General features: G+C 48.2%; 1 protein-coding gene across 1 annotated transcript in view; it reads left to right on the top strand.

The window, feature by feature from the left end:
- Positions 1 to 26,421, top strand: part of KY (kyphoscoliosis peptidase) — a 46,127-nt gene that overhangs the window by 8,081 nt on the left and 11,625 nt on the right. Inside the window, exons 4-8 of the mRNA XM_047873964.1 lie at positions 8,767 to 8,841; positions 10,571 to 10,633; positions 13,580 to 13,662; positions 18,018 to 18,126; positions 19,642 to 19,759. Of these exons, the coding sequence (XP_047729920.1) occupies positions 8,767 to 8,841; positions 10,571 to 10,633; positions 13,580 to 13,662; positions 18,018 to 18,126; positions 19,642 to 19,759 (448 nt within the window). The remainder of the gene's footprint in view (positions 1 to 8,766; positions 8,842 to 10,570; positions 10,634 to 13,579; positions 13,663 to 18,017; positions 18,127 to 19,641; positions 19,760 to 26,421) is intronic.

The following is a 26,421-nucleotide window of genomic DNA, read 5'->3' as shown; positions in this document are numbered from 1 at the left end:
TCTCATAGACTCAGCCCTAAGATTTCACCCCTATTGCTCTCAGCACTGATGTCCTAACTTGTAAAGAAATTATCTGCTCGTGTTCAGGGAGCAGTGGCAAAGTAGGAGTCCCTGGAGGACTCGGAGCCTCTCACGGAATCACTCTCAGAATCACAGATTAACCCACCATCACCACAGAAAGGCACTGGCAGGCGGTGAGGAAGGGCCTGTCAAGATGGGTTTACCAGCACGACACCGACCAGTGTATCTTACGGCAGAACTCCGGGGAATATGGCTCCACAGCAGGCCCCCCTCAGTGGGCCCACCACAACCTGCCCCCTGCCCTGAGCACTGCAAAGACAAACCCAGGCCCCCCTGCTTCCCTGAAGTGAAGTAGCAGCACACAGCTCACCACAAAACAAAAATAAGCAATACCTCACTAAAAGGAAAGTGGATTAGCCACCGCCAATCTTGCTTAGTTCTGGCTATGCCGCCCGATAGGGCCATGGTGTTATCCCCATTTGTGCACAAGAAAACTGAGATGGGGTACTGTGGTCCCCGAGTCAGGCACACCTGCCAGACCTCCACACTGCACTGTCCCCATGGTGTCCCAGACATATAGGAGTGGTATGGGGCCCACCAGACACCAGAGCCCCACTTGGCACACCACACCCTGGCTCTCATGGGCCACTCACATGCCACCCACCTGCTCTAGGGGACAATCTGTTCCTTGACTCCTCCAGTTTGTAGAGGCTGCTGGCATTTCTTGACTTGTACACCTGCACCACTCCATTCTCTGTGCCCATTGTCACATGGCCTTTTCTCCACATTAGTAGTTTAATCTCTTGACTCTGTTTTATGAGAATCCTTGTGATTACTTAGGGCCCGCCAGATAATCCAGGATGATCTTCCTATCTCAAGATCCTTAACTTAATCACATCTGCAAAGTCCCCTTTCCTATATAAGGGAGCATTCACAGGTTCCTAGAATTAAGGCATGGATATCTTTAAGGGCCGCTATGCAGCCTACCACATGGGTACAATTTAAAACAGAGTAGTTGAGAAGGTGACATTTGAATAAGGGAGGAGGTGAGGGAGCAAGCCATGTGGGCATCTGGGAAAGAGCATCCAGGAGAGGGAGCACCAGGTATGATAAATTTTATGCAACAGCTGACAGATCAGTGGAGTCTCGAATCTCCATGCGGAAGGGTGCTTCAGAAGATTAATCTGTAATGGGTGTGTGAGGGAGGAGACAGGAGGGTGGTTGCTGGAGTCCCTGTGACTTGGGGCCCCAAAAGTGATTCCTGAGGAGCCAGTTTTCTTTGAGGCTTCCTTTCTTGCTGGTCATTTGTCCCCAAGCAGACACTCCATTCCTTCTTTGGTCACGCAGGCACTGGGGTCAGACGGCCATGTTTCCAGATATGGGATGCTCCTGTGGAGCTCCGTGCTGCAGAAGGGATCATGAATGGCCCTCTGTTTTCAAGAGCCCGGTGAAAGCCGGGGTCGGTCAGGGCTGCAAGACACACCCTTCATCACCCCCTGGCTGGTAACCCAGCCGTCTCAGCCCGCTCGGTTGTCAGGTTGTCACCTGGTGACTCGGGCTGCTGAGTGGGCCTTTCACACTGCGTCCAGTGGAGACTGACAAGGGTTCTGCAGAGTTAGACTGTCCCTGTCATCATCCAGCATGCTGCTCTTGGGCTGTCAGAGCACTAGGCTTCCTGCACTGAAGCGGACTACCAGTCCCTGGGCTGAAACCACGCACAGCCCTGCTGAACACCTACCCTGGGGCTCTTTAAGGGCGTTTTTAAATTACAGATGCTTTAGCTGAGGCTTCCTGACTCTAAACTACTGCAGAGGAACATTCCAAGGCAAGGAACCCGGCTACTAACCTGGGTACGGTTATTAACCCGGGTTCCAGGTACAGAAAATGTTAGTGAGCACCTTAAAGCAAGGATAGCAAGTATCTGACCTGAATCCTGCAGCCCTAGGCACACAGACACCCCCCTACGTGTGCATGCTCACACACACTCACATTCATAACACACACACGTGCCTGACAGTCTTTGCTAATTGATCAACACTCCAGGCAGCTACTTGCAGCCAGTCAGAGTTAATGAACAACACGAAATCTGTTTGCCATCTCTGCATTAGATATTCTGAGCAAATTAGGGCTTTAGACAAATCCTGATTCAGACCTGTAGAGACCTGCGGAGAAGCCGCTGGAGGGAGAACTCTCCCGACCAGGTAAAAGGCAGACCCAAGGCAGTAGGGCCACTGGCAGGGACGTTCTGGGGCTTCCTGCTGCATCTCCGGATCTGAGGGCTTAAGAGGAAAGGACACGGAGCTGGTGGCACCTGGGGCAGGGGCCTGGGAGGCACTTCTCAAGCAACTGCTGATATGCTGCTACTAAGACAGCTAGGGCTGCAGCCTCAGAAGTGGTATTTCGGTGACAACTGGTAGAACCAGGGAGGGACGCCATGAGAGAGCCAGCCAGGTGACCTGAAGTCCCGGGAAGGACCTCCTGTGGGTTTGGTCGTGACTGTTAAGATTGGTGTAATGGTATCTGACTATACTTAGGTTTTAGATCTTACTTTAAATTTTGCTCCAAATGATGTTCCACTCTCATTCATTGGAAATTGGTCAAATTAATTTTCTTCTTAGATTAAGAGTTGATGTGATACAGGAATATAGTAGTCTGCAAAATCTTACCATTTCACTCCTTTAGGGAGCACAGGGCTCTCCAGTGACTGCTGCTCACCTGTGACAGCACACCCAGGCCCAGTTTCTGGGGCAGAGAGGCCTCCGAAAATGCCCTCACACACCTGTGTGTGACAAGAGTGGGTATGACACTCCCACAGATCAGGAAGGCTAAGGAGCTGTGCTGTTTTCCTCAGCAGGGGGCTGATTAGCAGCGCCTCTTTGGAGGAGAGTCAGGAAGTGGGGCTCAGGAGGATATTGGAAATTGGGCCCCTGTCCAAGAAGGGGGAGGAAAGAGGAAGTTCAGGAAAGAGAGAAGGGATTGGAAATGGTGCTAGGTGGAGGTTGCAGAACAGGACCACATCCGGGTGTGAGAATACCTCAATGTCCACCTTTACCACCGCTTTACCAGTACCTAGTTTCTCAGCTCACCCATTCTTGGACAAAGAGCCAGGGCTGAATTGGGGGTGTTTGGAAGCACCTGTATGTTAGATGTGAGAAGTTGGGGGAAGAGGTTTGCTGTTGACTAAACCAAGTTGTTCAGTTCTGCACCTTCTTTAAGCTTCTGGAGGTTGTTGCAGTCCAGCGTTTTCCAAATTGTGTTTCACAAAATAGTACTGGGTCAAACTGACTTCTTCGCTGCAGGACTTCTCACAGCGTTACACATTACAACCTACAAAAAGAGAGACAGTGGACATGTTTCTCAAATCCTTTTCTTATAAAGCATCTTGTAGCCAAGTACAGCTTGGCACCCACTTTGAAAAACACCCGAAAGTGTTTCAGATGGGAAAAGTAAAAAGGCAAAGGAGAATAGGCCTGTGCTTCACGCAGCATGGGAAGACACACAGGAAGTGTTTGCTCTTGGCATTGACACTCGATCCTATAACCAGAACTGAATTATGCTTTGAACTCTGAAATGCTTAAAGTCTTAATTATAAAGTCACACACTGATTTTCTTTGACAGTGAATGTACTAGAAACTACCCCCAAAGTGAAGGTTAACCCCTTCAAAGTAATACCTGGGAAGGTCACATTGTATCTTATTAAGTTGTTTGAGAATGACCCTCTTTGGCATGCAGAGCAAGTTTCTGAGCTATACAAGATAGTCAGTATTGTCATTCTGTGAAAACCATCGCAATACATTTAGCAGGGAAAGGGTTAGTAAAAAGAGCTCTTACAAAACTAATAAGGAAAAAATAATACAACTAGGAAAATAGGCAATTCACAAAATAAGAATTTCAAATGGCAAATAACTATATGAAAAATACATTAAAAATTAAATGCATAAAAAAGAGATGCCATTGTTCATTAATAAAAGTTCAGAGATTGATAAAATCACACGTCAGTGAGTATATCAGTGATCTATTTTTACATTGCAAACCACCCCAAAACTCAGGGGCTTAAAATAATAAGCATTTACCAGCTCACAGGTTGGCTGTGCGTTCCTGCCTGAGATACGCCCAGTTCATCACGGGTCTTGGCTCGGCTTGCTCATGTATTTGTGGTCAGCTGGTAAGTTGGCTGGAGACCAGGTAGGGTAGGGTGGCCTCACCTGAGATGCCTCTGCTCTGTTCCACGTGGTCTCTCCACCCCCAGCAGGCTAGCCTGGGCTCATTCACACGGCAGTTGTGGCTAGAATCCCAAGGATGAGAGTGGAGGCTGCAAAATTCCTTGAGACCTACGCTCAGAGCTTCCCCAGGACCACTTCTGTTAATATCCCATGCTAACTAGACAAACCAAGTCCTATAGATAGCCCAAATTCAAGGGGCAGAACAAAAGACCTCTCGTTGGAAGTACGAAGTTTTGTGATGAATTTTGCAATCAAACACAGTAAGAATGAGCAAAATGGACACTCCCTTGTGCTGTTGGTGTGATCAACTGATAAAATCATTCATGGGAAGTTTGCCAAAATACAGCAAAAGATCCATATTTAAAAATGTATTCAAAGGGACTGATTTGAAAAGTGTGTAAAGAGATGTGTATCAGAATGTTCATGCATCACTGATTCTAATAGCAAAATATTTGGGAGAAGTTAACCAACCAAAAGGGATTGCTTATATGGATTATAAACGATGTACAGAATAGAGTACTATCCAGCTCGCTTAAAACGATGACATAGGACCAGATTCACTGACGTGTGAAGACTCGAGAAGGAAGCAGGTATTTACTATAATCCTGCTCTGGACTTTGAATTTCCATTTTGTATTGTTCTGGATCATCCAGTTCTTGTTTTAATTCTTCTCAGGCTTGTTTGCTCAACTGGTACTTATATTTATTTTTGTTTTATTTTAAATTACTAAAATTGAATTGTCTGGCATATACTTGCATGGGTTTTAACGCATACAGAACGCATGCTCATATTCTGACTACTATAGTCAGAATACAGGGCAGTCTGTCACCCCAAAATCCTCTTGTGCAGAATGTCAGTGGTTACATCCTCCTGTCTCTCCTAAGAGTTTCTTTGTATTGTTGAGAAGTACTCCTTGATATGGATGTACCATAGGGTGTTTATCCATTCACTCATTGAAGGACATTTAAGCTGTTTCCAGTTTAGGGTGATTATGAATAGAGCTTCTATAAACATTTGTGTATAGGTTTTTGTATGAACAAACGTAAGTGTTTATATCTCTGGGATAAATGTTCAAGAGTGCAGTGGTTGGGTCAGATGTTCAGTATATGTTTTGTTTTATAACAACCTGACAGACTGTTTTCAGAGTTGCTGTATCACTTCACAGTCCCACCAGTGATGTCTGAGAGGTCTGATTTCTCCACAACCTTGTCAACGTAGAGTATTATCACTATTTTTTATTACTTCTCTTCTAATAGGTATGATATCTCATTGTGATTTTAATTTGCATTTTCCTAATGGCTAATCATATTGAACATCATTTGACGTGCTTATATGCCATCTGTAATCTCTTCTTTTACCCATTTTCTAATTGAAATGTCTTTGCACTTTTGTAAAAAATCACTTTGCCATATTTGTGTGGGTCTATTTCTTAACTATTTATTATGCTCCATTGATCTATATATCTGTCCCTTTGACAGTATAACACTGTGTAATGACTGTAGCTTTATAGCACATCTTAAAATCAAATAGCTGGTTCCTCCAACTTTTTTTTTTTTCAAAATTGGTTTGGCCACTGTAGTTGCTGTATCTTTCCATCTAAATTTTAGAATTATCTTGCCTATATCTAACATCTATAAAATTCCTTTAAGGAGTCTGAATGAAGTTGCATTAAATCTATAGATCAATTTAGGGAGAATTGACAACAATATTGAGTCTTTCAATTCATGAGCATGGTATGTCTTCCCACTTATTCAAGTCTTCTTTAATTTGTTTGATCATACTTTATGGTTTTCAACATACAGCTCTTGCACTTTTTTTTTTAGATTTATATTTAAGTATTTCAATTTTTGGAGCTATGGGAAATATTGATTTTTAAATTCAATTTCCAATCATTTATTGTGACTATAAATAGAATTGATTTTGTATCTGACCTTGTATCCTGTGACCATGCTAAACTTACTAGTTCTAGGAGCTTTCTTTGTAGATTACTTGGTATTTTCTACACACATAGATATGTCATCTGTGAATAAGGAGAGTTTTATTTATTTCTAATCTATAGGACTTTTATTTATTTTTCTTTTCTTCTTTTCTTATTTCTTATTCTTTTTCTTGTTTTATTTCACTGGGTAGAACTTCCAGTGCAATGTTTGTTAGGAGCAGTGAGAGTGGACATCCATGCCTTGTTCCAGTCATAGGGGGAAAGCATTCCATTTTTGACCATTAAATATGCTGTTAGCTGTAGATTTTTGTTAGATACTCTTCTTCAGATTAAGGAAGTTCCCTTCTATTCCTAGTTTATTGAGAAGTTTCATCATGAATAGATGTTAAATTTGTCAAATGTACTTTCTGCACCCATTGAAATGATCATGTGGTTTTTCTTCTTTGGCCTGCAAATATGGCAAATTGCATTAATTGGTTTTCAAATATTGAACCAGCTTTGCAGTGCCATGGTATTCTTTTACTGTATTGCTGGATTTAATTTTCTAATATTTTTTGAGAATTTTTGTGTTCATAAGAAATATTCGTCTGTAATATTCTTTTCTTATACTGTTTTTGTCTGGTTTTGGTATCAGATTAATGCTGGCCTCATATAATGGGTAATGAAATATTTACTATTCTGTTTTCTGAAAGATCTTATTTAAAAATTGATCTTATTTCTTTTTAAACGTTTGTTAGAATTTATTGGTGAAACCAACTGGACCTGGCCTTTGTTTGTTCCTGGAAGATTTTGAACTACAATTAGTTTTCAAAATAGATGTAGAGATATTGAGGTTTTCTATTTGGGTGAGTTTTAGTAGTTTGTAGCTTTCAAGGAATTGATCCATTTCATCTAAGTTGTAGAATTATGTGCATTAGGTTGTTGGTAGTATTCCCTTATTATTCTTTTAACACATACAAGATCTGTAGTGTTCTCACCTGTTTCATTTCTGATATTGGTGTCTTAATTTCTGATTTGTGTCTTACCTCTTTTTCTTTTTGGTCAGTCTGGTTACAGGCTTATCAATTTTGCTGATCTTTCCTAGGAATCAGCTTTTGGTTTCATTGATTACTTTCTCATCATTTCTTTAATTTTTTTTTCTGTACCACACTGTTTCTCCTCTCCTTCTGGGATCTCAGTAACATGAATGTTAGACCTTAAAATATTATCCTACAGGTCTCTGAAGTTCAATTTATTTTGCCCTGTTTCTTATATTATCTTTCTTCAAGTTCACTGACTCTTCTGTCATCTCTATATATTATTTAGCATATCCAGATAGTTTTTCAAACTGTTATATTTTTTACCTCTAGAATTTTGTTTCTTCTTTGTATCTTCTGACGTTTTGCTGATTCTTGGTATCTTTCCATTTATTTCAAGACTATTTGCCCTTATTTGTTAGAGCATGGTTTCCATGGCTATTTGCAAGTCTGATAATTCCAAAATCTTTATCATCCCGAGGTTAGCATCTGTTGATTATCTTTTCCTTTCAAGTAGAGATAACTCCTCGTTCTTCCTACACTGGATAGTTTTGAATTGTAGCCTTTGCAATGCTCTATAGATCTTCTCAGAACATGCACCCCCAGTGGCCAGTCTAGGCATTGGTCTACACCATAGTTTAGTTCTCCAAGACTGTGGTATAATGTTTAGGATGAGATCCATGTGTGCTCAGCTCAGAGGGGACCACAAGAGTTCATCCAGAACTCTATGGGTTTGCTTTCTTGAGCTCCCACCCCTTCACAACCCGCTTCTCAATTCTCCAGCACAAAAGCTGGACTCTAATTTCCCCACTCTGCCAGGCACTTCTCACAACTCTGTCTACATCTAGAGACAATCAGTGGGGAACAGAGAGAGAGAAAAAACAGTGAGTATTTGCTCCCACACTCTAGGGAATCATAGCTTCCCTCGAAGACTCGAGTGCTTAAGGTTTGGGCTGACCAACAAAATCACTGCTACACCCCTACCAACAGACTTTCCTAGAGGCTGAATGGGGAGATAATAGAAAAAAGGGATGGGGGAGGTCCAACAGGGGATTTCCCCCATGCTCTCTGACTCTTAAAGGTTTCCCTTCTTACTTCACAAGCTGGAAGAAAGAGCTTCTCTTGGAGCACCATTTCCCTGTACCCACTGTGCACTTCTGGGTTTGGGGCTGTCTGTGAGTCAAGTCTAAGTAATACCATATGGGAAAAGGAATAGTAAACTCACTGAAAATTTAGTGATGCTTTAAATGCTAATCTTATTCCCTGACTTGCCTTATATGATTTACAGAGGACTACAGAGTCCTCAAATAGTTGCTCCGTGCATTCTTTCCAAGGTTTATAGTTGTATTCACTGGAAAAGACAAGGTAGTGTTCTTATTTCATCTTGCCTGGGTTTGGAAACTGTCTGCTTGTATTTTGTTTTTCATTTCTTTAAACAAGAATTACTTGTATATTCAGAGGAAAGCTTAAAACCAATCGTGTTTTGTTGTTCAAACATCTGTCATGGGACATTGCACCCTTTGCTAGCAGCATCTGGCTGAGAATGTCACCTCCCATTCCTTTGCAGGGACACAGCTGACTGTGGAGGTCCACCCTCGAGATGCCATGCCCCAGCTGCTCAAGAAGTTCTCCTTGGCTAAATGTACGTACGTACAGGGCTGCTCATGTGTGGAGGGCTGGAGGGAGGAGTGACAGTCACTTAATGGGCCAGAGTCCAACCTGGGCATCTTGTGGGGGCAGGAGAGGAGTAACCTAGGCCTACACACTGGAAAGAGGCAGAGGCATGACAGCTTCATTCTAGGGACTCCCTTCTCTATATCTAACACCCACTGTTCTTGTGTCTGTGCACTTAGGTGTGGGTAACACAAAGCACTTCGCTAAAGATGAATTTCATCACAAGAGTGTTGTTCTTAGATACCATTTATTGTCTGCCTAAAAAGTGGCATACACAGTGGTAAGCACTTTACATTCATTAACTTTTTAACCCTTTGATAGATGCCTCACTTTTTAAATCACCAAAGTGAGACCCAGAGAGGTGAAATAACTGCGAAGGGACTAGCTAGGAAGTGGGTCAAAACCAGGTCTGACTGAGACCTGTGCTCTTAGCCACCACGTTTGGCTGCCTTCAGTGCAAGGTGCATGGGGTCAGACCCGTGATGTCTTTTCCACTCCCTTCTTGGTCCTCTCTGGGCATCTGTCTACCTTATAGCTACAGGGGCCTGGGGAAATGCTGGCCAAGGAATGAAGTCTACAGAGCATCCAGGGCTCAGGTTCTCTCCGTGTCCATGCCTGAGCAAGGCAGGCCCTCCCACCTGCCTTGTCCTGTAGCCCTCAGAGGTCAGGGTCTCAGAAGGGCAGTCAGGTATAGAGCGGACAGGCTGGGTTCAGATCTCAGCTCTTACCTTGGGCAAGTAACTTAATCTCTCTTGTGGAGTCAAATTCCTCATCTATAAGAGGAGGAAAATAATTCAGCTTCCTTCATAGGACTGTTGTGAAGTTAAATGAGACTGTCAATATAAAGCACAAGGCAGGCATAGTAAGTGCACAATAAATGCTAGCTACTATGTTGAACCCTCATTACCCTATCAAAGAATGGAGATGGAAATAAAATGTAGGTGCAAGAAACACAAGGACAACTCTTTGTCAGAGCCTCTATATATTTGCAACCTTCCATTGTTATATTTATAGCCTTTGGTGGGCTTCAAGGGCATAAAACAACCTGCCTCCTCAGCTCCCCCTGGCTCCATCAGGGACCCATATCTTCCTGACCTGGTTTCAAATCAGCAGCTCCTTTCCTGTTTCCCAGGAGTCTAATAACTATTGGTAACCATTCTGCATTAATGGGTCCTGGATTGATAGGATTTGGTTGCCCTTGAACCTTCCTGAGGAATAATTTAATAATTGCTTGACTTTTCTGGGCTTCGGCTCCATAGAAACTGCCTTTCCCTCGCCCACATTCATTTCTTCCCGTGGTCAGTTCTTATGTGGCAATGAATTCACTGGTGCTGTTGGCATCCCCAGCTGTGTTCCAAGATGGCAGGGGAATCCAGAGGAAGGCAGGAGCTCTAGGCTGTAGGTGGACCCACTGAGAAACACAAAGTTTTGATGTCGGGGTAAATTCTCCCTTTGCTTACAGACTGCAGTTCTCTTTGTTGTCATTCCCTCCCTGGTTGTCAGTCCTTCCTCCGCCTCAGCAGGAAGTCCAGAACAATTCCAGCAGTAATAGACGGTGGGTGGATATGGGAGCAAGAAGGTGGGGCACAGACATAGAAGAGGAGGGGTCAGAAGCCAGGACCACCACAAAGAGAATCGTCTATGCTTGCGTTTTGACTTCTGAGGTGTCTCAACTTCTGACCTTTGGGATATTGCAGGTTTACAAGGTGATAAAAATGGAAACACAAGACCCCGGCAGCCTGGAGCAAAAGATGCCCATGGTAAGTTGCAGGGCCTTCTCCAGGGCCGTTCTGTGAGATGGTGAACTGGTTTAGCCCCATGGGCCAGTCTCCAGTCAATTGGAAATGGCTCTCTGGGTCCTATGTGAGAGTCTGGGGCTACCTCTGGGCTCAGGGTGGGGAGGAGTATCATGATTGATTAGCAAGGTCTGCCATGGACATAGGCAGAGTAATGAAAAGCTCACACACCATATGAGCCCAAAGCTGAAGCATAAACCCCAATAACAAGGCAGCCCATTACAGAAAACATATTAAACACAGAATTCAGAACTGTGTTAACTTTAAATGGAATGCCAAACCTGTGTAAGGTAGGAGGCATATGAATAAGTAGAATGGGACAGAGGGTAGAACCCTGAATGGGGTGATCGATGGCCTGGCTTTGAGTCCTATTTTTGTCCCTCCCTCACCTTCCTGGGGCCTCAGTTTTCTTCTCCATAGACCAGATGGCATCTAAGGTTTGGGAGAGCTTGGCACTTCTTCCCATTGTTTTGCTTTAAAGTTAGAATAATTTAGTTAATGCCACTGGTATTTTAAATGTATTTATGCAAAATCATATTTAGATCTTATATAATCTCTTCAGAAGGTAAATGTAATGAGGCATAAATCATTGTGGGTATTTTTAATGTTGAGATATTGTAAAATGGAACCAAGAAAGGGTAAAACTAGTAATAGGGTTTTCAGTCCCATTTTAGAAATGTCATCCTTCTCAATGGGGGCGGGGGAGACCTCATTTGCAGAGTTATACCAAGCAGAAATTTGTTAAATGTAAGTCCACTTCATATCCACTTAGGTCACCCTGCTAGCCCTTGTCAGAGAATGGCAAGAGCCAGATTCTGCAGAGGGAAAAGGCACTGAGGACCTGCTGCGGGTCCCCACCCCCTTCTGAGAGGCTGGCTGGACAAGGGCTGCACTCAGACCACACAGGACAGGGGCTGACAGGGATCTAAGTGATGAGAGACAAGCGATCCCAGCACCAGCACCAGAGGAGTGACCCACAGTGGTGCTGGGCTTTCAGGGAGCCCCAGTGTAAGGCTGTACAGGACACAAGGATTATGGAGGGTCCAGGAAATATCTTGGTCCTTATAAAAGAAGTAGAAAAACGAAGAAAGAAAATACTAGGTTGGTGGTGACACCACAGCCTTGGGGTAGGGTTTTACATAGCCTGCCTGCCCCCCACACGGTCTGCCTCCTCTTCAGAGAGGAACAGTCCTCAGGTCCTGGATGTGTCATAGCACGGGACATGGTGAGGACCCAGTCAGAGGCCTAGGGTCAAAGGGACCAAACCCCTCTAGGGGCTGCTGCAGAGTGTCAGCAGGAAGCAAGAAAGCAGAGCAAAGTGGCCTTGGGGAATGTGCCAGACCCAGTTGGGCTGCAAAGAAAGAAGGCCTCGTTCTCAAAAGGAAGGGATGTTAGAGTAGTGGGGAAATGAGGACGGACCCACATGGCCTGCGCCTGACAGCTGACTAGAGGCTGGGTTCTCCTCTGTGGCTGGAAATTGGTCAGCTCCCTAACCAGCTGGCACTGTGTCTCAGCCAATGCTGGCCCAGAGAGGATCTCACAGGAGCTCGGGCCGGAGCTGGTGGGCCGCCCCCTCCCTACTCTCACTCTCCCGCCACATCTCTTGGGTCTGTAGCACCAAGGCCTGGGTCTCTCACAGACCTCGAGGGATGTCTGGGCAAACGCAGCTGCAGCCCCCACACCGGGCACGGACGCTTCACACCTCTACCCTTGTACTTGCCCACAGAGGACCCCCACCCTACACCCTCCCAGGGAGCAAAGCGGCACTGACCTTACAGCGTGATCCACTGTCTCGTTCACTCTCCCAGCTGCCCCATAGATTGTGCACCTCATGCCTGGCGGCTGAGTCCAGCAACCCCTAGCACAGTGGAGGTCGTGAAGGTCAGGCCCCCACTAGAACCTAGGCTTCATGCAGCCCCCACCGGCTGCTTCCCCATGTCACTCTGCTCTTCCCAGGCTGGCTGCCGTGCCCTGGGGCCCCACCAGCACCCCCACAGGGGAGTGGGGTTATCACTGAGTTAGGGGATCAGTGGCCCTTTGGCCCCACCCTCCTCACCTAACCCCTGGCCTCCCACCCAGCTTGCCTGACTTGGTCAGCCTTGAATAATGGGAGGACCTTGCCGGAGCCCAGGCTCTCTTTTGGTCTGAGACAGGGATTTGCTGCCCATCCGTGGCTGGTCTGATGACTGGTGTGCCCGGCTTCCTATAAGAAAGGCTGGCACAAAGGAGTGATTCTGGGGCCCGGCCTCCCTCAGAGCCCCCCCCCCCGCAATACCTGGGGCACCTGTTGCTACAACACACTTGGCTTTCTTGGGGTGCTCCAGTCTATGGCTGACTGTGGGCAAGGGAGGAAGCCTGTCTGGGTGCCAAACACGCCTCACCCTACAGAAGCCTACAGAGCCTGGCTCCAGCACACCCTCCTTCCATACCCAGAGCACCCTCCACCCTGGGCGTCATAACTAGAGTACAGACCCTCCTTTCTTGAGCCTGTCAGGGGCTGGCCGCATTGCCTGGACACTTCCCACAGAGCACTCATTCCTGGAAAAGTTAGCAGGAAATCTGCAGAAAACTAAACGGTGGGGAGAAGGGGACTCCATCATTAATCTGCCTGGGCACTGCTGAGTTAATTGAGGTGAAACCAGTCTCTTTACTGCTGACTTCCCAGGGTCTGCAAATAGGCTCATGTTCCCCGTGACTCTCCAGACGAACTAGAGAAGTTGCCATAGTTCACAAACCAATTTGACCAAGGAACCCCTCTAGGAGATACAGGTCTTGGGAGCAGTTTTCCAGGTTCTGGGAATCATGCTGAAGGTCGGGCAATCACAGCACTTCAAAACGACAGAGAGGCCTGGGCCAGGCAGCACTCACCAGCAGGCCTCAGTGGCTGACTGAGCCTCCCTGTGTTTCCAGTTTACCCCTGGGATCGGTCCAGCCTGAAATCCATGCCCCTGGACCTGCAGGAGTTTGAGAAACTGGACACGTATGCCTCACAGGTAAGAGAGCAGGCCTCTCTGCATAAGGTGGCTCAGAGTTTCCCGAGTCAGAGTAATGAAGTCTCTGCTCAAGCCCCTCCTAAATGCATCCAGAGTCCCTTGGATAGATGGCCCAGAGTGCCTTCTCACATCACATGGATGGAGAGAAGGCCAAGTCACCAGGCCCCTGCTCAGGATGGAAGACCATTCTATCCCCCCCAATGCCACCCATGGTCCTGATGCTCCCACCCCAGGCCACACACCCCGCAGGCACCCCACTGGCAGGCCCCTCTGGCCGGCCCTATGTTGACCGCCTGCCATTGCCCATTTGGGCATTGCTGCTACTGAGCCAGGCCACGCCCGGCCCCACGAAGAAAGGTGGCAAGAGGATGAGGGAGGGCCATGGGTGCAGCTGGCCAGCACCCACTGCAACCACAGCCTTGCTCACCCCTGGAGCACACGGGCTGCCAAGCTCTCACACATCTGGGTCTAGGCTCTTCTGGGGTGGGGTTGGGGAGGGACAGCTACAAAAGCAGAAGCACTAGAGACAACTAGAGTCCTGGGAGCCAGGTGCTGCCTGATTGGAAGGGCCAAGGAGCTGGACCCATTGCTGATGTCAGAAGTAAGCCATCATAGGCCAGTAAGCAGGGAGATCATCTACAGCCTAAAAAGACCACCCTGTGGCTGGCACATAGCAGGTACTCAGGAACCTTGTTTGCTAACCAATGAGTGGATGGATAGGGGCATGGATCCAGAGTCAGGTTAGAGGCAGGGCCATCAGTGGGGAGCCATCAGCTGTCCCAGCAGGAGCAGGCATGACCTGGATTAAGTGGGAACACTGAGAACAGAGAGGAGCAGAAAGGTCAACACTGAGCTGGGGACAGAGGGAGGACTCTATCCCAGTGTGTGCAAGGCAGTGGATGTGTGTGAGGGAGGGAGAAGGCAGGGGGCTCACAGGCTGCAGACTGGATGATGGAGGGAGAATGGGACAGCCAGCTCCTCACTACAAGAAGCAGTCTCAGGGGATGATGAGATCGTTTAGGGGCAGTGGGCTCCAGTATCTGGGACAGCCAGTGGAGGTGGCTGGGTGTCCAAGCCTGGAGCTGTATCCAGCCTGGAGAGGTCTGGGCCAGAAACACTGATTCAGGAACCATCAGATTTAGCTAAGAGCTGAAGCCACAGGGTGGCTGTCATCTTGGGGAGGACAGGGCAGGAGGTCCAAAGGGCCCGGAGCCACCTGAGGCCGAGGCAAGATCAAGAAGGATCGATGTTCTGGAAGGTGCAGGGAGAGTTCCCTGAGGGCGGGGATGGTCAATAGTGCGCAGTCTGGTCAAATGAGGTTAGGACAGACTCATTTCTGCCACTTCAATACTGAAGTGCTTCCTACTCCCAGAGGGGAGCGTTGGAGCCTCAGTCGGACTCTGGCAGGCCAAGGAGCAAAGCGGGGGTTTGGGGGGGTGAAGACCCCACAGGAGCCTGGCAAAGAGGGGAAGGCTAGGTGTAGGCAGTCCTGAGAGATATAGGGAGGGGTACAGACAGGAGGGGATAGGGCAGCCAAGACTGGAAGGGAGAAGGTGAGGACACAGATGAGCAGGGGCACTGCCTGAGGAAGAGCAAGTCCTGCAAAGACAGGAGGCATGGCTGAGCAGGAGGAGGGCTCATTATGCAGAAGTCCTGCCTGGGCCTTGTCGAGTCTGAGGCCAGGCTGTCTCTGAGGAGAGAAGGGGGTGCAGTGCCAGAGTCTGAGGAGGGTGGGCTGTGTGGTAATGGCCACCCGGAGGGATGGGACAGGCTGCCGGTCCTGCTTGGAGAGCAGTGCCAGGAGCACATCTGAGGCCAGAGACTCAGCCACAGAGCAGTGTGTGTCCAGAGCCAGCCGGGCCCAGGTAGAGGGGACCAAAGGACCAGAAGCCACAGGGTTTTAAGTCAGGAATCAGCCAGGCTGGTGTGCAGGCCCTGCAATGTGTCCAGTGCTGTCCTTGGCCCGGGGAGAGCAACAGAGACCAGGACTGTGGAGTTGGAGCTGGACATCGAACAAAAGGAGGCGGGCAGCAGCTGGGCAGGTGGGAGGCAGAAGAGGGGTCCAGACATCTCCTTGTCGTCAGACAGTGGATCCTGGGGTTCGGATGTGAGTGGCGAAAAGGATCCAGACGCTCAGAGAGCTTAAGATGGGGGCTGGCAGAGGTGTGGGCAGCTATTGTAGAATTAAGCACTGGGTTGCCCCAGGTTCTCTATAAAGACTGAACATAGTCAGGGCTGCCTTTCCCACAACTCTAAACCTTGACCTAATTTGTTCTTTTTTTTTTTTTTCAGTTGTGGTAATATAATAAAATTTGCCCTTTTAATCATTTTTAAGTGTACAACTCAGCAGCATTGATTGCATTCACAGTATTGTACAACTATCACCACCATCTGTTTCCGAATCACCCAAACAAAAACTCTGTACCCATGAAGCAATCCCTCCCCATTCTCCCTGGTAACTTCTACAGCACTTACTGTCTCTATGAACTTTTTCACTCTCGATTCCATTTAAGTGGAATCATACGTACATGTCCTGTTGTGTCTGGCTTACCCAGCATCATGTTTTCAAGGTCGGTCCACACTGTAGCAGGTGTCAGAACTTCACTGCTTTTGATGGATGAATAATATTTCATGGTACAGATATATGCCACATTTGTTTACCCATTCATCTGTGATGGACACTTGGATTGTTTCTACCTTTTGTCTGTTGTGAATAATGCGGTCATGAACGGAGTTTGAACAAGTATCTGTTTGAGTATCTGTCTCCAGATCTTTGGGGTGTATACCTCGGAGTAGAATTACTGGATCGTATGATTAATTCTGTTTAGCTTATTGAGGAACCCCCCCAAACCGTCCTCCACAGCAGCTGCACTGTTGTACATTCCCATGAGCCATGCACAAGGATTCTGATTTCTCCACATCTTGGAGATCTTTTTGATGACAACAGCCATCCTAGTGGTTGTGGTGTCCTGTGGTTGTGATGTGCATTGCCCTGGTGGCTAACGATGTGGAGCAGCTTTTCATCGGCCGTTTACGTATCTTTGGAGAAGTGTGTATTCCAGTCTACCCATTTTAAAATTAGGTTGTCTTTTTGTTGTCGAGTTGTGGAAGTTCTCTTACATATTCTGGATTCTACACCCTTATCAGATACATGATTTGCGAATACTTCCTCCCATTCTGTCAGTTGTCTTTTCACTGTCTTAATAATGTCCTTTGATGCCCACAAGATTTTTATTGTTATGAAGCCCAATTAATCCATTTTTTCTTTTTTACCTTGTATCTTTGGTATCATACCTAAGAATCTGTTGCCAAATCCAAAGTCATGATGATTTACTCCTGTGTTTACTTTAAAAAAATTTTTTTAATGTTTTATTTATTTTTGAGACAGAGAGAGACAGAGCATGTGCAAGGGAGGGGCAGAGAGAGAGGGAGGCACAGAATCCCAAGCAGGCTCCAGGCTCTGAGCTGTCAGTCAGCACAGAGCCTGACGTGGGGCTTGAACTCACAAACCATGAGATCATGACCCGAGCCAAAGTCGGATACTCAACCAACTGAACCACCCAGGCGCCCGTCTCCTGTGTTTACTTCTAAGAGTTTTATCATTTAAGTTCTTTTAAGTGATTGATCTTTTTTGAGTTAATTTTTATATACGGTATGAAGTAGGGAGCCAACTTCATCCTTTTGCATGTGGATATCCGGTTGTCAAGCACCATTTGTTAAGGAGACTATTCTTTCCCCACTGAATGGACTTGGCATCCTTGTCAGAAAAGTCAGTTAGCCATAGGTGTATGAGTTAATTTCTAGACTCTCAATTCTATGCCATTGGCCTATATGATCCTTATGTCAGTATCACACTATTTTGATTACTGTAGTTTTGTAGTAAATTTTGAAATCCAGGAATATGAGTCCTCCAACTTTTTTTTTTTCAAAATTGTTTTGACTATTCTGGGTCCCTTGCAATTCCATATGAATTTGAGGATGGGCTTTCCATTTCTGCAAAAAAGACCTTTGGAATTTTATAGGGATTGTGTTAAGTCTGTAAATTGCTTTGGGTGGTATAGATCATGAGTAGGGGCTGCTACAGCTGCCCAGATGTCTGCCCACCTGGCTGGCCTCAGGGTCTGCAGTGAAAAGATGTGTAGCTGTAGGGCCAGTGACTCAGCTGGTCAGCCCTACCTGATATGTACAGCCCCCTACCAAAGGTTGCCCTCAGCCTAGCCTTTGTGCTTCCGGCTCTTTCCTCCTCCTCTGCCTGGAAGAAAAGCAGCACCAGCTGCAGGTGTCAGGGCACTGGGCTCTCACAGCCCTCATCCAGGGTCTGACATATGACATAGCATACCCCTCCCACTCCCCAGGTGACAGTCAAGAGTGGTCTGGACGAGCTGGTGAGCGACCTGCTCCAGGAGGCCCACAGTGACCTGGAGAGGGTCCGCGTGATCTGGATCTGGATCTGCCACCACATAGGTAGGCCCACCTGTGGTGCCACTGGCTCTAGGACTCCTTTGACGCCATTTCCTGAAGGACCCTGTTCCCAAGGGAGCCTCTCTGGGATTCCCTTGACCAGCAGTGTGTAGGGAAAGAGATGGACGGTGGAGGAGAAGGGTTCCCAGATGGCTAGGTTGAACCACCAAAGACTAATGAAAGAGGATAAAACTCAACATGTGCTAACAGTCTCCATGAAGGGTTGTTTAGTGGCGGGCGGGGGGGGGGGGTCCCACGTGGTCATCTGCCCACAGCCCGTGACCAGAGCTAAGGTCCCTTCACTCAGCGGCAGTATTCCCTCAGTCCTGGCTTCCCGGTACACCTGCTCCACAGACCTGAGAACCCAGGACAGAAGGTCATCTCCAAGAAGGATGGGGCAGATTCATAACTATTGGAGAAGTTATCGCCACACCAAAGGTTTCTTCAAGTACCAGTGCCAGGAAAAGTAGGCTCTCCTCCCCCTGCTCACTGATCTCACACCGGTAACCTCAGCCACCAGTCCTCACCCCACCTCCAGGCAAGCTCAGGGCACCTGGGCCTGTGCAGCTGTCCCCAGCTCTGCACAGGACAGCCTTGGGGGTCTGACCAGCTCACGCCAAGCCCCACAGGTGGTTGCTAGGGGGATGCTGGATGCAGCCCCTTACAGTCGATGGAAGAGCCAGGTGGTGGGGTGGACTTCCAGTGTTTTCCTTGTGACATAACAAGCGGGGCTCTCCTGATCTGCTGCCATTGGGCCTTTCCTTTGTCCTCCCAGAGCAGCAGTGAGGGATGCCACTTACAGCATGAACTCACTTGACACAGGTAGGATATCTTGACCATAGGGCCTGAGAGGCCATTTCCTCCCACCCCAAGCCCAGCAGCTCAGTTCAGCCTGGGTCTTGAGAGGGCAGAATCAGAAACAGAACATTAGGTAGGACTTCATTTACTGCCTGCCACCCTTACATGTGTTCCCTTTGTGCCCTTAGTGGCCACAATGATTCCTGCCTCAGGGCCTCACCACTGGCCTTAGGCTGTTAGTGAATGACAAGCTATTTGGCGGTAGCTCGGAGTGCCCCCTGTGGGTCAGTGTGAGGCCCTGGGGGGGGGGGGGTGGCTGCAACAGGGATAAACTGCTTGCAGACCTGCATGGTGGGGGTGGGAAGGGAGGGCAGAGCCCCCACCTCTAGTGCTATCTTGGTCTCCTTCCCTCCCAGGCTCTCCCTGGAGGCCGAAGGAACCAGTCAGCAGCCTCCTCTGCCAATGCCTTGTTCTTCCTCTCGCCACTGCACTTTTCTCGCCACAGTGATGTTTCCGAGAGTTGGCCCTGGCTGGACATGGGTTCCCTTCAGCCCACAGCAGTTTCTCCCTGACCTGAGAGAGGTCCACCCAAATGGTGCTGAAAGCACAGCCGAGGGTGAGGGTGGGGCCACAAGCCATGGACTCCCCACCCCCTTCTCCTCTGCACCAACCTTGGTTGCCTCCCAGGACCTGTTTCTCACAGCCTCCTCTGCCCTCTAGAGTATGACATTGAGGCTGCCCAGGAGAAGGACCGCCAGGCCTTCAAGCCCACTGACATCCTGCGGACCCAGAAGACCAATTGTGACGGCTACGCTGGACTCTTTGAGAAGATGTGCAGGTACGAGAGGGGTCCAGCAAAAGGCAGGGAGCCCTGGGCTGACCACCCTGACCCATCCCTTCTCCCCTTCCGAAGCACCAAGCACCTTCACCCACATGCCAGGCCTGAAACCTGAGTTTGCAAACTCTGCTCTGGAATCCAAGTGAGTCCTGAAAAGGTCAATTTCTCCCTTTTTAACACCAGCATAATTGACTCTGTACCATCTGCCGGGCTTCACGATGCATTAACATAATGGCAGATGAATGCACTGAGATAATTTGGTTATAAAAGGCCCTTTTCCCACCTTCTCCGATCTCTGTGCAGCTGAAGGTTAGAAGAATGGCAGGTCCGGGAACAGGAGGACAATGGCTGCTGACGCCAAGGGGTCTGTGAAAGCTGTCCTCAGGGCTGGCACAGGGGCCCTCTCCTGGGGGAAACAAAAGATCTCCTACCTGAAAAGATCTGTCAGTTGGAGAAGCTGAATAACTAGGAAGCAGCTTTTCTCCTGGAGCCTTTGGGCTCCACTTTCATTGCTCTGGGAACACGCACCTGGTCACGCTGCCCAGGTGGGTGACAGCAGGCGAGTAGCTGGTAAGGAAACCACTTGTGTTCGGAGATACTGTTGCTGCTTCTAGGTGACCTCGAGACAGGCTCCAGGCTGGGGGAGCCCCGCCGACCCCATAGCCTCCTGTGCCCAGTCTCCAAGGTCTGCGGTGTTCCACAGGACACAACCAGTCAGCCCTGGCCTCCTCCCCAGGGAGATAGACAGGCTCTGCCCACCGTCTCCACAGGCCTCTGGGGAGAGGGGCCCCTCGGGCACCCAGATATCAGCCCACCAGGACTCAGGTGGCAGTTCATCATCAAACCAAGCACAGCAACAGACACTTAAGAGTCCACAGGTGGGCATTTGTATTCTGTCCTCACTGCACACACAGCCCATTCCCGGCCTAGCACCCAGCTGTCGGGTTCCCACCCTGCAACACCACCACCAGGCATAGACATTTGCCTGCCCCCTTGTGGCTCCAGGCCTCCTGCCTGTTCCCCGCTCTTCACTCCCCCCACCTCCAAGCCCTACCCCTGAGACCACAGTCCCAGAGGCAGCCAGGGCAGGTCCTGGTGCAGAGGATGCAACCCCTCTGCAGCCCATCCAGTCCGCCGGACCGGTCCTTCCGACCCCTCACATTTTTGCCCCCACTCCAGGCCCGGACACCCTAACATGCCGGCGGGCCCCTCCAGGAACCGGGACCCTCACTGACCCTCTGCCCAGACTCCCTAGGCCCTGACTTCCCGAACAGGACTACCGACTCATGCTGTCCTGTAAAGTCCTCTAAAATCTGACCTCCGGCACCCTTCCAGCCCTGCACCTGTGACACTGCCTGCACTTCCGTGTCCTCAAGCTCGCTCTGCTCCCGTCTCTCATGCTCCTTCCAGGATGGCCCCCTCCTTTTCCCTCCCTTGATGTCATCAGCACACTTTATACACAAGCTCCCGTCTTGCCTTATGCTTCTATTTAGTAATTTTTCCAAATTAAAAAAAATACTTGTTAATGATAGATGACTTTTAAAATGCAAAGAAAAAAGAAGAAAATTCAGTTACTCTGACCATTTAGAGAGAACACTTCACATTGCCACATTCCTTTCCAGACTTTGTTCTAGCACAGATGTGTTCCCTGTGCTCATCTTTTCTTATATGTCTTATAGGTCTAATACATCTTTTATGTGTCTTTAGCTGCTCGCTATTTCTGCTTCCCCTATTAACACCCACTCAGAATCCTTCACACCGTAGGTCCTCAATGACAGGAAATGACAAGATATTCCGAGTGCAGTTGTATGAAATGGGCCTTATTCTCTTTTTAAATAACGGAATAGCCCTTAGACTGTTTTCAGCTCTATTTGTCCCTGGCATCTTTCAGAGTGTAATTTTCATCTTAGTTTGCCAACTTGAAAGCACTCAGGACTTTTAAGTCATATAGTGTATCCTTCTTTATCCACCACAAGCTTTCCAGCATGGTACAGAAAGGGTGCCAGATTTAAAGCCAGAAAGACTTTTGCAGTCCGCAGTTTACCAGTCCTTAATTTCCAGTTCTTGATTTACCACTTGTTAGTTCTGTGTGTTTTGGAAAGGCACTGAACCTCTCAGAGCCTCAATTTTCTCATCTGTACATGGGGACTGTATTGCCTATCGGCAGTTCTGTAGGGCTAGATGAGAACACGCATTTTAGAGTTTGCTCACCTGACATACGGGTTGTTTTTTCAACCTTGCCTGTCTTTCTTGAGTATGGGAGTGTTGTTGCTCTGTGGAACTTTCCTACAGACACACATAGACTCAGAAAATTGACACTTGCCTTGAGTGAACCTGTCAGCTTTTTGGCCTGGTCCGGATGCTTAACAATGGCCCTATTCTGGCCTGCAGCTGCTCATTAAAACATCCCAACATTTTACAGCATTTAAAGCTAAGTTCCAGCCTGGCAGTTAGCATGTGGAAAACTCTGCACATTGCTCAGACGTTTAATCGTAGCTCACGGTTCCCTGGGTCCCTTTAACTTTTGCTTTAAACATCAGTAACCTCGGCCATGCATCACTTTCCTAATTCCCCGACCTTCCAAATAATTGCTGAAGGTTTGGTAAATTCATTAGCGGAGTCCTTAATAACAGAAGACATGTAATCCACACTTGCTGATTTATCCCGGCTCAGTTGTCAGGGTGGCCTCTTAGCAAGAGTAGTACCCACGCGGCCATCATTACTTCTGCCAGTCCATTCTGCCTCCCTGCAACGGCCTCATTAAAGACTGATTTAATAAAGTAATTTGGTGGGGAACTCAGATATTTTTGCAACATCCTTCACTTCCTCATCGTCTTTCCTGAGTAACTGATGGGAGTTGTTTTTTGGGGTTTTTTTGTTAGTGCTATTGCTTGTAACTGCTGGTCTGGTTTCTTTCTGATTGCCCATCATCCAGCATTAATGTCCTTTCTTCCGCCTCAATTCCCCACAGCCTTCATGAATTCTGCTTAACTTCCTTGCAGGGGCCAAGCTCAATTCCCCAGATTCCTGCCACCAAGTCAGCCTCCAGTACAGCCCCTCCCCTTGTTATCACGGCTCTAGCGCCATCAGCTATAGCAGATTTTCTAGAGACTTTTGGTAAAGCAAGGAGCCTATTACAATTTGAGGCTTTGATATTGTGGAGACTGATTGTCACCAATCAGATGTCAGCCTGTTTTGCATCCATCCTTCAGCTGTTCCCTGAGAACAAGAGCAGAGGCACACTTCTGCTCAGCACGATGTCCCAGACGATCCCAGCACAACACTTGGTTCCAAAGGCCCCAAAAGGCTGGGGATGGACCATCTCAGCCTCCTAGAAGAGGCAGATACCCTGCATAACCTTAAGTTATCCCCAGATCTGACTTTGTCATAAAAAGCCTCTGAAAGGGACATCTGAATTCCCTCGGCCTTATAGATATGCCAAAGGATAGCATTCGCAGACATGGATGACATCACCAGAACAAACCATCCTTTAATTTTGCTCAGTGCCCCAACCATACATTTATAAATTAAAACAAACCTTGGCAATCAAAACGGCTGCTACAATACAAATCCTCCGGAACTATGTGCAGCAGGACAACTGAGTCCTGGTGCGGCTCTGGCCACTAGTTGGCTGTGTGTCCCCAGGCAAGTCGGCTTCCTTCTCTGTTCTGCTGACTCCTCACGTGTCAGAGAGGAGGCCCCTGAGATCACACCCCACAAGGCCCTTCGCAGGGTCTCAGCATGAGACTTATTACTGTGGTTATAGTTACTGACCTCACCATAAAGGCTGGTGCCAGAAAAGGCAAAGGGGACCGTATAGCAGAAATAGAGACACTGTTGAATTTACAAGAAATCAACTATATAAACTGTGAAACATAAGCCATGGTTATGATTGTCCTGCTGCAGGAGAGAAATCACAAACTGTTTTTGGTAGATTCTAAACTACCTTGATTGCATCAATATTAACTTTCTTGAGGACCAATGTTTCAGGGACAACAAGGGCCTAAAACTTCTAATTCGCATATGCTTGTCCACTTAAAGTGACCATTAGGCTTAAGGTTAGTGAAACTACATTTCCAATAAAAAATTAGCATTAAAAATCATGATATTTTCCTCAAGATACAAAAAAGAAAGCATGCTTCATTACCTCTCCCTTGGCAACATCCCTCCCTCCCTCCCTCTCTTACTTTCCACATGATTCACACACCTTAGAGAGGTGATCAGAGTTGGGGGAGTCCGCTATGGTCAGAGCCTGATGCCCACAGGGCACATTGCCCACCCCAGACGGTGCAGCCACCCTGCTGGGGGCCTGGCAGTGGTGTGGCTAACACAGCATTTATGGTTTTCATGGCAGGACCCTGACCATGTCTGTATAAAATAACAGTCTCCCAGGCTGGTTCTACCACATCCTCAATCGATACCACTAGTGTTGGTGTTTTAAAAACGGTCAAAGGGCGCCTGGGTGGCTCGGTTGAGCGACCGACTTCGGCTCAGGTCATGATCTCACGGTTTGTGAGTTTGAGCCCCGCGTCGGGCTCTGTGCTGACAGCTCAGAGCCTGGAGCCTGCTTGGGATTCTTTGTCTCCCTCTCTCTCTGCCCCTCCCCCACTCATGCTCTGTCTCTGTCTCAGAAATAAATAAACATTAAAAAAAATTTTTTTAACGGTCAAAAGAAAAACCCAAGATTCTGCAGCCTGAGGTTATTAGGTAGATGTCGTGGGATGCTATTTTGGTCTCTAACATGGCTGGTCAGATCTCAGTAGTAGGAGGTGGAAACATTTCTGTCCCTTCTTCAATGCTTTTCTAGATCTTTCTAGCGAATTCCTCTTCCTTTGGTCCCCTAAAAGGGCTGTTTTCATCACTGGCATTTTAGTGATGGTGCACATATCTGCTCCCCTTACAACTATGAGCGCATCTCGGGCAGCCAGTGAACTTTACTTTTACAATATTTTATTACGCTATAGTATTTATCATGCTATGAGATATGATATTATTCCCTGGTGCCTGGTACAGTGCTTTTCACATAGTGTACACAGCCAGTGATCTTCTGGTAACATGAAATGGCCGTGGGTCATCCTGACTAGCACCCAGCAGCTGGAATGACTAGTTCCACTATTTTGCATGAGAATTATGGATTATTAACAGTAACGCCTTATGACTTCTTTGTCCAATTCATCTTGCATATTGCTGCCAGGTAACAAAATATCCTCCTATCATAGTTAAGCATGGCATAAGCCTACAGCTGAGTTTATTTTTTCCTCTTTGTTCTGCCCCAGGCATTCCCCATGGCCTTCCCAGTTTCTGTTCAGTCTGTCACAGGAGAATTAGCCCCTAGAGATCAGTTCATGCCAACCTTTCTTTTTGCCCGTGATGGGCCTGGCAAGGTCACACTGGAGGCGACCGTACAGCTGAGACGGAGCCCTGATCCCCTGGCTCAGCCCAGAGCCCACCCATCCTGCCACCCAGTTCTGCCTCCTTCCGCCCTTCGCAGGCTTGGGACTGAGCCCACTGCTCCTCCCCGACTTGGGTCTCAAATCCTATCTCCACCCCTCAGTGGGAGGGTACCCGCAGGTCCACTGCCTGGGACACGCTTCTCCTGGGAGGGCATTCAGGCTGAATTCCAGTGGGCCACACTGCCGGCAGCGGCACCTGGGCCGTTGCCCTGTAACACGTGGGGGCCGTGTGGACGTTCAGTGCTCAGCTTCCTTCCTGGACTGCAGGGGGCTCTGGGGCGAGACCGGGCCCCAGTGGGTGGCTTGTCCAGAGTGTACAGCCCGCCTCAGTCAACTTACCCCTGCGCAGGACTGTTCCCAGGGCTCCACGTATCCCTCCACATGCTCCTTCCTGCAAGTGAGCGCGCACGGACGTTTCTGGGCAAGAAAGGAAAATAACTCACTGAAGAATGCAATTTCAAGTAGTATTTATGGATTTTTTCCAATTCTAAAAGTAACACATAATCATTACTGAAAATTTAGTAGATATAGAGAAGTTTGAAATAGAAAATTACAATCACCCCTAATCGCATTACTAGGAGACCAGGTAAAGACAGCCGCGGCTCGCTCTGCCCTCCTCCGCCGCTTCTCCCCCTACACATGCACGCACACGCACCCACACGTGCACACGCGCACGCTCAGGCCTTGAGCTGATGGCAGAGTTTTATAGGCATTTGTCAATTAACATTGTCTGGGGCGTGTCTTCCCTCACGTTTCGCACTCTCTCTGAATAGATGGAACCCCACCCTCTAGGAAAGCACCCCCCCCCCCCCCGCCAATGCGCACCTCCATCCCACCCTCTGGCCTTGGTTTCCCCCCTACCCCTCTGTGCTGCGCATTTTCTCTAAGACCTTAAACATGTTCAGATCCCCCCACCCCAGAGAGGCACCCCCCCTTCTCCTCCTGCAGCTAACGAGGCAGGGGGCTCTCCAGAAGCACTTTCTCTCCTCCTGGGGGCTCCTCCGCTCCTCCTCCACCCGCAGCTGCCTCCTGTGCCTCCTGCCCCAGGGCCACCCTTTTGCTCCAGGAGTGGGTTTTGGCTTTTACCAGCAGGAAAACCTGACATCAGGATCCAGTCCCTCTTGCTCCCTGCTCCCATTCCCCCACGTGCTCCTGAAACCCTTCCCAGAGGGCTTCGCTGCTCTGCTCGTGTGGCATTTCTTAGACAGC

The sequence above is a fragment of the Prionailurus viverrinus genome, chromosome C2, assembly GCF_022837055.1.
Source record: "Prionailurus viverrinus isolate Anna chromosome C2, UM_Priviv_1.0, whole genome shotgun sequence".
Lineage (NCBI taxonomy): Eukaryota > Metazoa > Chordata > Mammalia > Carnivora > Felidae > Prionailurus > Prionailurus viverrinus.
Note: the sequence above shows the minus strand (reverse complement) of the source record. Positions and strands in the feature narration are given on the sequence as shown.